Raw genomic sequence first — 10127 nt, forward strand, 5'->3', positions numbered from 1 at the left:
ATACATCATAATGATCTGGTACACAGGTATTACAGGCTGGTCACTGTACATCAGGAAGAGTCTCATCAGCCTCTAAACTTGTCACCTACTGATTATAAAGGACACACTCAGAGAATGACCAACTCCCACCTTAGTAAATGTACCCCTTCTAACGGAACCAATAAAAATCACGGGCAATAATCCATCTCTCAGATACGGAATCACACATACAAGGCTTTAGAATCAGTCAGATTTAATTGCGAAGTACAGAATGCGAATCACAATAAGTACAGTCTGCATTATTTGTCCAGTTATTCCGTCTCTAGGTTGTTAGTCAGTAGAACAATAGGAGACCGGTACAGCTGAGGATATACAGGACGACGGTACAGTGCGCACCCCACCTACAGGCCCCAGCCTTTCATTCTCCTAGTGAGCGGAAGCAGAGGGCGGACACTGGGCGCACAGATATAGAGATGTATCTTATGGAACGCCAGAGATCTCCGAACCGCTACCTTACAGCCACCGTGTCTCGGTCCTGCAGCCATGATCAGTAGAAGATGTGAATTAATGTCAGCCGCTATTATGGTCCTAGACAGGAAGATTTCTATAGTACTAAAAGCAGGATACACAAGACTCAGCATTTCAACATAAGGAGCGACAGACAGACGGCAGAGCAGCGTTAGCCTGGCCTTACCGCGAGGGGAGACGGCTACATCTCGTACCTAGCGGACTATTGCTGCTCTCAGCCGACCGAGAATCATACATTTCTTTCACCCCCACCACACACAGCCTCTGTTACAGGGGTCCCGACTGGGATATGGAGTTAGGCTTGGCAAACCCCATTTAAAGGGTTAGTGCTTGTATCGGAATAGAACGAAAGCTGAATATCTAGGATGAGACACCGTAGCAAACGCTTCCTTCCCCGTGTACAGGGCGACGGAGCACAGACACAGGGCCAAAGAGACTTCACTCCCTCTCCGGTGTCGCGGGCAGGGTTCAGTCGCATGGAAGACCCTGTGTAGATATCCGGATGCCAGACCCCATTCCTTTGCTTCAGGTAGCAGTCAGCAAGTAGACACGTCCAACCAAAAAAATGAGGGGTGTTGCTTTAAGGATAAAAGAAGGAAAAGCCATTAGATCGCACACATATAATGCATGAAAATACATTTTCTTTATCATCAATAAGGGATACTGGGGTCACTTAGTACTATGGGTATACTGGCGCACACTGGCAGCTCTTTAGGGGTCCTCAAACTGCGGCCCTCCAGATGTTGTGAAACTACAAATCCCAGCATGCCTTGCCACAGTTTTAACACTCCCTTATAGCAAAACTGTGGCAAGGCATGCTGGGATTTATAGTTTCACAACATCTGGAGGGCCGCAGTTTGAGGACCCATGGACTAAAGAGTAACCGTCTGGCATGGTTTTGCATATATTATATATAATTAGTATAAATATTTTCAGCTCCGGTGCCATAACAGGGGGCGGAGCTACCTCACAGCAGTACAGGAGTGTTAATCTGGGTGAGAGTAGCTCCTTTAGGGCCTGTGTCACTGGTATATCAGTGTAAATTCAGTAATAGCACCATTACATTCCTACTGGGTCTGTTTAGCAAGGGTGCTTGTTACCTTTCCTCTGGGTCCTTTACACAGGTGGAGCAGACTTGTGTGTATATCTGTGTACAGGTGTGAGGGGAGAAAATGCATTGTATATATAACAGCAGGTTTTCCAGGGGGGGGGGGTCGACTTCCTAAGGTGTTAATGCACCACAAAAGTGCGGCTTTCAGAGGTTGGCTCTGACTCCGAGGAGGAGGAGCAAGAGGAAGGCAAAGAGGTGGAGCCTGTTAGGGAGTGGTTTAGCCAACTCAGGGCCTCAAACCTCTTATTGTGGCCATCGGAGATGTGTTACATATACCTGCTGAAAAGGGCTAATGTCACCTTTCCTGATCCTAAGGAATTGTTTGACCTTTCCAGAAAAGCTTGGGCGGCCCCTGATAAAAACTCCAGATTCCCAAGCGTCCAGTGTCCACATGGGAAATCCCGCCAGCCGTGGATGCCTCAGTCTCACGCCGACAGTCCTGCCGGTTCCTGGGGCAGCCGCCTTGTAGGATCTGAGCGATAAATTTAGACATAACCTATTATTGCAGGCTGCTGGATGACCCACGCCATTTACTTAAGGAAGGCCTGGCAGGTGGAAAGGCCCTGGTTGATAGGACACATTCAGGATTCCATACGTGTCCTTTGTGATACCTTTAAGGTGGTTGGCATCATTAATGCCAGGACCTCCACTAGGACGGGCTCAGCACACAGATTCTTATGGCTGCGTACGTGGATGGCTGATGCTGAATCCAAAAAGAGCGTAGAAGCACTTCCTTTTGTGGGGGAGAGGTTGATTGGAGGAGAATTGGACTCTAGGATTTTTACCTATACTGGGCTGTGGGAGGGGCATAGAGGGGAGGAGCCAGCACACCCTGTTTGAAGTTTTATGTGCACAGGCTGCTTTGGACCCCATCTATACCCATAGTACTAAGTGAATCCCCAGTACTCCAAGAAAAGGATTTACTTAGGTATATAAAATCCGATTATTACAAATGCAGCTACTGAAACTCAACTGAAGGGTCTGAATGTTGTGAGAGACTAAAGTCTGGATTGGGCAGTACGGACGGTGTAATGGTAGCATTGCTGACTCACAGCATGAGGTCATGGGTTCTATTCCCACCATGGCCCTAATGGTGTGGAGTTTGTTTGTTCTCACCAGTAGTAGGAATCGCTCACAACAACTCAAAGATGTCACTACATCACTGACCCTCCTGCATCCGCCGTTTCCACCTCGCTGTGTTTTTACAGTGACGTGGAAACGGTGTGTGTGGCCGCCAAAATAGCGAGGCTCACGGCTAAATGCAGCCGGCTCCCTGCAATAGCCGCGAACCTCGCTGTTTGGGGGAATCCGTGCTGTCATCTGACAGCGAGGGATCCCCCGGAACATTGAATACAGTTAGCGGCCGGCGCGGGGGTTAAACGGGTTGCTTGTTTTTTTGTAAAACAATTTTTTTTATTTTGCAAAATAAAATAAACAGTATACAGTATTGATGAGTATAACGGGTTGCTTGTTTTCGGCAAACCCCGCCGCTTAACTCCCTCGCCGGCCACACTGAATACTGCCCAAAGGGTTGAACACTATTGGAGCAAGGCTTGTGAGTGATTGCAGGTGTGGACACCTTACGAGCAGGTAGAATATTATCGAGGAGTCATACTGAACGGCATTATCCCCCCCAATCCGTGTACTCACAGGGTCATTTCTCTGCAGGCTCCACTTTCACAGGTCGGTGCTGTTTGCCAGAGTTCGGAGCGGATTTGCTCAGTTCCTCTCCGCTGAGGAGCGCCCGGATCTCAGACGGAATTTTGCCTTGGTCCATGGCCGTGCACCACTGTTTGTACTGTGCGGAGAGAAGGGAAATGCATTATTACCAGGCATCAACTCATCCATCTTAAACATGATATAGAGATAACTGAATCCCTAACTGAATCCCCGGGTAAACCTCAATATCTTCCTCCTACAGCTGTCCGTAGCTATTACTAGCAGGCAGAATGGAGAGGGTGGTCCATGCACCCTATGGGAATTCTTATACACCTGGACAACATCACATGACAAGACCCACTCTACTCCACATAGGACAGGAGGCTCCTCCATTGTCCCCTCCAGGTGGGGGGGGTTATAGAGATATTACAAGACACAGCAGGTACAAAGTGGGCAGTACCATTTCCATCTCCTCCCTCAGCGCACAGATGGCTCGCTCCTGGCCGGACACCAGCTCTTCCAGGTACTGGTAACGCAGCTTCTTCCTCGCACGGCACTCTCGTGCACTCTGACGACTCCGCTCTAGCTTGGCCTTTAGGTCGATCTTGGCCGGCCTCCTCCCTCGCTTCTTCACCTTCCCTCCGGACACCTGCACAGAGACCAGGGCGGATCACGCATCAGCAACGGAGATCTCAGAGACAAGGCAACACAATAATGACATGATGTGAAAGGATCACAACGTCTTCCACTTAGTGCAGGCGTGTCCAAGCCATGGCCCTCCAGCTGCTGTGAAACTACAAGTCCCAGCATGCCTTCCCACAGTTTTGCCATTAGGGAATGCTAAAACTATGGCAAGGCATGCTGGGATGTGTAGTTTCACAACAGCTGGAGGGCCGTAGTTTAGACATGCCTAATTTAGCGTGAAGGGAATCTGTCTGGGATCTGTCTCACAGAAGGTAGCAGGTCTCCGTGGGTTCCATTGTAACTGGGGCATAATCTTTGTGGTGTGTATTATGTCGCTGTCTTTGAAAACCCATGCAGTTCCTCTTCCCTGCCTGGGGTGTCGCTGTCTGCTGTAGTGCTTCTAGCACAGAGTGGTCTGTATATCAACACTGATATGCACACCAGACCTGTGCTAGAATCACCACAGCAGACAGCGACACCCCAGGCAGGGAACAGGAACTGCATGGGTTTTCAAAGATAGCGGGTGCTAGAATTAACACTAGTATCCATGATTCGGTGTGCTGCCTAGTGCACAGGTTTTCAAACTCAGTCCTTAGGACCCCAAATAGTTCATGTTTTCCAGGTCTCCTCACAGAATCTGTAAATTAATAATGCCACCTGTGAATCTGTGGAATATGTGTTAGTAACAAATACACCTGTGCACCTGCTGGGTGACCTGGAGAATGTGTCAGTGAGTAATGAGTACAGCTGCGAGGTGACCCGGGAACCTGTCAGTGAGTAATGAGTGCACCTGTGCCCCTGCTGGATGACCTGGGAACTGTGTCAGTGAGTAATGAGTGCACCTGTGCACCTGCTGGATGACCCGGGGAATGTCAGTGAGTAATGAGTACCCCTGCTGGATGACCTGGGAACTGTGTCAGTGAGTAATGAGTGCACCTGTGCACCTGCTGGATGACCTGGGAACTGTGTCAGTGAGTAATGAGTGCACCTGCTGGATGACCTGGGAACTGTGTCAGTGAGTAATGAGTGCACCTGTGCCCCTGCAGGGAGACCTGGGAACTTTGTCAGTGAGTAATGAGTGCACCTGTGCACCTGCTGGATGACCTGGGAACTGTGTCAGTGAGTAATGAGTGCCCCCGCTGGATGACCTGGGAACTGTGTCAGTGAGTAATGAGTGCACCTGTGCCCCTGCTGGATGACCTGGGAACTGTGTCAGTGAGTAATGAGTGCACCTGTGCCCCTGCTGGATGACCTGGGAACTTTGTCAGTGAGTAATGAGTGCACCTGTGCCCCTGCTGGATGACCTGAGAAATGTCAGTGATGATGATTACATCTGTGCACCTGCTGGGTGACCTGGGAAATGTGTCAGTGAGTAATGAGCGCACCTGTGCCCCTGCTGGATGACCTGGGAACTGTGTCAGTGAGTAATGAGCGCACCTGTGCCCCTGCTGGATGACCTGGGAACTGTGTCAGTGAGTAATGAGCGCACCTGTGCCCCTGCTGGATGACCTGGGAACTTTGTCAGTGAGTAATGAGTGCACCTGTGCCCCTGCTGGATGACCTGGGAACTGTGTCAGTGAGTAATGAGGGCACCTGTGCCCCTGCTGGATGACCTAGGAACTGTGTCAGTGAGTAATGAGTGCACCTGTGCCCCTGCTGGATGACCTGGGAACTGTGTCAGTGAGTAATGAGTGCACCTGTGCCCCTGCTGGATGACCTGGGAACTGTGTCAGTGAGTATGAGTGCACCTGTGCCCCTGCTGGATGACCTGGGAACTGTGTCAGTGAGTAATGATTGCACCTGCTGGATGACCCGGGAACTGTGTCAGTGAGTAATGCGTGCACCTGTGCCCCTGCTGGATGACCTGGGAACTGTGTCAGTGAGTAATGAGTGCACCTGTGCCCCTGCTGGATGACCTGGGAACTGTGTCAGTGAGTAATGAGTGCACCTGTGCACCTGCTGGATGACCCAGGAACTGTGTCAGTGAGTAATGAGTGCACCTGCTGAGTGACCCGGGAACTGTGTCGTTGAGTAATGATTACACCTGTGCTCCTGCTGGATGACCTGGGAACTGTGTCAGTGAGTAATGAGTGCACCTGTGCCCCTGCTGGATGACCCGGGAACTGTGTCAGTGAGTAATGAGTGCACCTGTGCCCCTGCTGGATGACCCGGGAACTGTCAGTGGGTAATGAGTGCACCTGTGCACCTGCTGGATGACCTTGGAACTGTGTCAGTGAGTAATGAGTGCACCTGCTGGATGACCCGGGGACTTGCCAGTGAGTAATGAGTGCACCTGCTGGATGACCTGGGAACTGTGTCAGTGAGTAATGAGTGCACCTGCTGGATGACCCGGGGACTTGCCAGTGAGTAATGAGTGCACCTGCTGGATGACCTGGGAACTGTGTCAGTGATTAACAAATACACCTGCAGTGTTAAGGTGGATACACACTTATAGATTTCTCTGTCCAATCTGTCTGGTGGCTGGTGGGAACAAAACTCTGGTAATGTATGGGAGCAAATAACAATCTTTGTTAAATAAAATGGTTTTAACCAATTTGTCTGACTGCCCATTGTCTGTTTTACAGTGCTTGGGAGCAAACTTTGATTTTATGCTCCCATACATTTCCAGATTTTAGTTCCCACCAGATAGATTGGACAGATAAATCTTTAGGTGTGTAGCCAGCATAAACTGGAAAATGTGTCAGTGAGTAATGAGTGCACCTGTGCACCTGCAGGGAGACCTGGGAACTGTGTAAATGAGTAAAGAGTGCACCTGCTAGTTGATCTGGTAACTGGGGTCCTAAGGACAGAGTTTGAGAACCACTGTCCTATTACATCCTTCTGTAGTACACAATCACACTGGAACATAAATGTCAGGGGAGAATGCAGACTGTACACCAATGTCCTCTATAATGTGACTTGTCACATACTAGAGCAACATAATCCATATTAGTGATATGCTTCCATATAGCATCAGACTGGCTGCCGCTAGAACACCTGCAATGGTGCCTTCTCGTGGCAGGACCACCACATCCTTACACAGCTGTTTCCAGGGATTATGTAATAGGAGGGAAATAATCATCACTACAATTCCCTGTTATTCTGAGAACCAGTCCGGAAAACCTCAGATTCTGAAACTTACACAACGGAAAACTGAGACACTCTCCTACAGGGACAGTCGGGATTCCGACAGTCATTTCTCCGACATCAGAATCCCGACTGCACAGCGAGGTGAACGCAATGAAGCCCCTTGCGGGCTCGCCACGCTGCGGGCACTGTGGCGAGCTATGGGGGACCCCCACGAGGGAGCAGTCGGGATTCTGACGTCGGAGTAATGACTGTCGGAATTCCGACTGTCTGGGAGCCGTCCGGCACCCCCTACAGGTTCCATAGCCCCAAATCCCTGCTCCATCCAGGACCTGTCATCTGCAACATACCCAAGAGCACTGACCCCTCCTCTGCACCCAGACCAAGCACACACCCTCCGCCGACTCTGTATCGAGCCCAAGGCCACAGCCCCGCTCCTCTATTATGGGACCAACGCCTAAGCCACCTCCTCCGCGGAGGACACAAAACTCAGACCCCTTCATATGGCTGACCCAACAATCCAGCCCCCTCCTCCACAGTGGACACAGTACTCCAGCCCCCTCCACCTAAGCCCACTCGTCTAGCCTCCACCTCCGCGGTAGGCACAGCACTTTCTTCCGTGGTGGACACAATGCTCCAGACCCCTCCTCCACGGAAGACACAGTGCTCCAGCCCCCTCCACCTATGTCCTCTCCTCCGCGGAGGACCCACCACTCCGGCCCCCTCCTCCACGGAGGACCCACCGCTCCGGCCCCCACCTCAGCGGGGACACAACCCTCCACCTCCATCCTCCGCGGAGGACCCAACGCTCCGGCCCCCACCTCTGCGGGGACACAACCCTCCACCTCCATCCTCCGCGGAGGACCCAACGTTCCGGCCCCAACGCTCCAGCCCCCTCGACTCACCGCTCCGGCCCCCTCCTCTGCGGGGACACAACCCTCCACCTCCATCCTCCACGGAGGACCCAACGCTCCGGATCCCTCCTCTGCGGGGACACAACCCTCCACCTCCATCCTCCGCAGAGGACCCAACGCTCCGGCCCCCTCCTCCGCGGGGACACAACCCTCCACCTCCATCCTCCGCGGAGGACCCAACGCTCCGGCCGCCTCCTCCGCGGGGACACAACCCTCCACCTCCATCCTCCGCGGAGGACCCAACGCTCCGGCCCCCTTCTCCGCAGGGACACAACCCTCCACCTCCATCATCCGCGGAGGATGCAGTGCTCCAGCCCCCACCTCTGCGGGGACACAACCCTATATGGCTGACCCAACTACCCAGCCCCTGTACATACATTCTAGTACACTCTAAAAATCAAGTCAGGTTGCCATGGACACAGACTACATGTAACCAGCACTCAGAGTAATGACCATGATCTTACCTTGTTGTCCTCCATCTTGCTGAACCTGGATGAAGCAATAAATGAGTTATGGCAGGAGCTGCAGCTGGATACAGCGGCTATACCCCGTGCAGAGCTCAGCTCCGCCTCCTTCTGGGCCCCTGGCTGCTGCTGCTCAGCTCCTGGGAGCCCTCCTAGGAAGAGTTTGTTTACACTCGCTCAGCTGACTCCTGTAAAAGGCTGCTCTGTAAGCAGGAAGTGGCGCTAGGCATGACGGGAAATGTAGTTCTCCCGACCACAGCACAGACCGCGCAGCGCTTGGTCACGAACTGTATCTCCCAGCAGGCCCCGCGCGGTCTCCGTGCGTCAACGCTGCCAGCGCGCGAGGGCTGTTGGATGAAGTAGTCTGGAAGGGACCCAATGGGCGGAGCGGGGCCTCTCAGGAACACGGGACTACAAGCCCCGACATGCCGTGGGCGAAAAAAGTGACGTCAGGTGCCTCTGTCCGTCGTGAATTGGCAAAATATTGTGTCTTTAAGGAGGACGGAGGCCATTTTGTCGCAGACCGGCAGGTCACTGAAGCTTTTCAGTACTATCAGATATCTACAATAAAATGGCGCCGAAAGCTGATGGTGGTGTTGGGGGTCTCTCTGGCCACCAAGCTAGGGCATATACAAAGTATAGGGTGGTTAGGGGCAGTACAGTGTAATAAACAGTGGTTATAGAAGCTTCATACAATTTACAGAGTTATTAGGATAGCATAGTGTCCAGTACAGCGTAGTTAGGCCAGTATAATACAAGTTATACTATAATGCACTGGTTCCCAAACAGTGTGCCCTGGCATTCCGGGGTGCCTGGGGGCCTTAGGTCATACTTGCCTACCTGACCCTCTCCATGAGGGACACAATGCTCTGTTCCTGGACTTCCAGGAACTGATAAGAAAGGTGTCACTACAGGTGCTGGTGGCAATCATACATTACCAGGGAAGCCCAGGAACAGAGCATTGTGTCCCCCTGGAGAGGGGCATGCTGGGAGGTATGGATAATGTATGATTGCCAGCACCTGTGGGGAGCTAGGTAACTGATAAGAAAGGTGTCACCACAGGTGCTGGCAATCATACATTACCAGGGAAGCCCAGGAGCAGAGCACTGTGTCCTCCTGGAGAGGGGCATGCTGGGAGGTATGGATAATGTATGATTGCCAGCACCTGTGGGGAGCTAGGTAACTGATAAGAAAGGTGTCACCACAGGTGCTGGCAATCCTACATTACCAGGGAAGTCCAGGAACAGAGCATTGTGTCCTCCTGGAGAGGGGCATGCTGGGAGGTATGGATAATGTATGATTGCCAGCACCTGTGGGGAGCTAGGTAACTGATAAGAAAGGTGTCACCACAGGTGCTGGCAATCATACATTACCAGGGAAGCCCAGGAACAGAGTATTGTGTCCTCCTGGAGAGGGGCATGCTGGGAGGTATGGATAATGTATGATTACCAGCACCTGTGGGGAGCTAGGTAACTGATAAGAAAGGTGTCACCACAGGTGCTGGCAATCCTACATTACCAGGGAATCCCAGGAACAGAGCATTGTGTCCTCCTGGAGAGGGGCATGCTGGGAGGTATGGATAATGTAGGATTGCCAGCACCTGTGGGGAGCCAGGTAACTGATAAGAAAGGTGTCACCACAGGTGCTGGCAATCATACATTACCAAGGAAGCCCAGGAACAGAGCATTGTGTCCTCCTGGA

At 51.9% G+C, this 10127-nt stretch overlaps 1 protein-coding gene across 1 annotated transcript; it reads right to left on the reverse strand.

Annotated features, from left to right (window-relative positions):
- Positions 1-215: 215 nt before the first annotated feature.
- On the reverse strand, positions 216-8759 carry CREBL2 (cAMP responsive element binding protein like 2). Its single transcript, XM_083180909.1, has 4 exons — positions 8427-8759; positions 3738-3926; positions 3269-3416; positions 216-1085 (listed from the first exon to the last, which is right to left on the reverse strand). The coding sequence occupies exons 1-3, from the start codon at positions 8439-8441 to the stop codon at positions 3273-3275; spliced, it is 348 nt and encodes a 115-aa protein (XP_083037035.1). The 5' UTR covers positions 8442-8759; the 3' UTR covers positions 216-1085; positions 3269-3272.
- Positions 8760-10127: the final 1368 nt, after the last annotated feature.

Source organism: Crinia signifera, chromosome 4 (assembly GCF_055691185.1).
Source record: "Crinia signifera chromosome 4, ASM5569118v1, whole genome shotgun sequence".
Lineage (NCBI taxonomy): Eukaryota > Metazoa > Chordata > Amphibia > Anura > Myobatrachidae > Crinia > Crinia signifera.

Excerpts from the sequence above, each read along its gene's own strand:
- CREBL2 (XM_083180909.1), bottom strand. Across the intron at positions 3,417-3,737 it reads TGAGGGAGGAGATGGAAATG|TACAAACAGTGGTGCACGGC; the intron begins GTACTGCCCACT and ends CTCTCCGCACAG.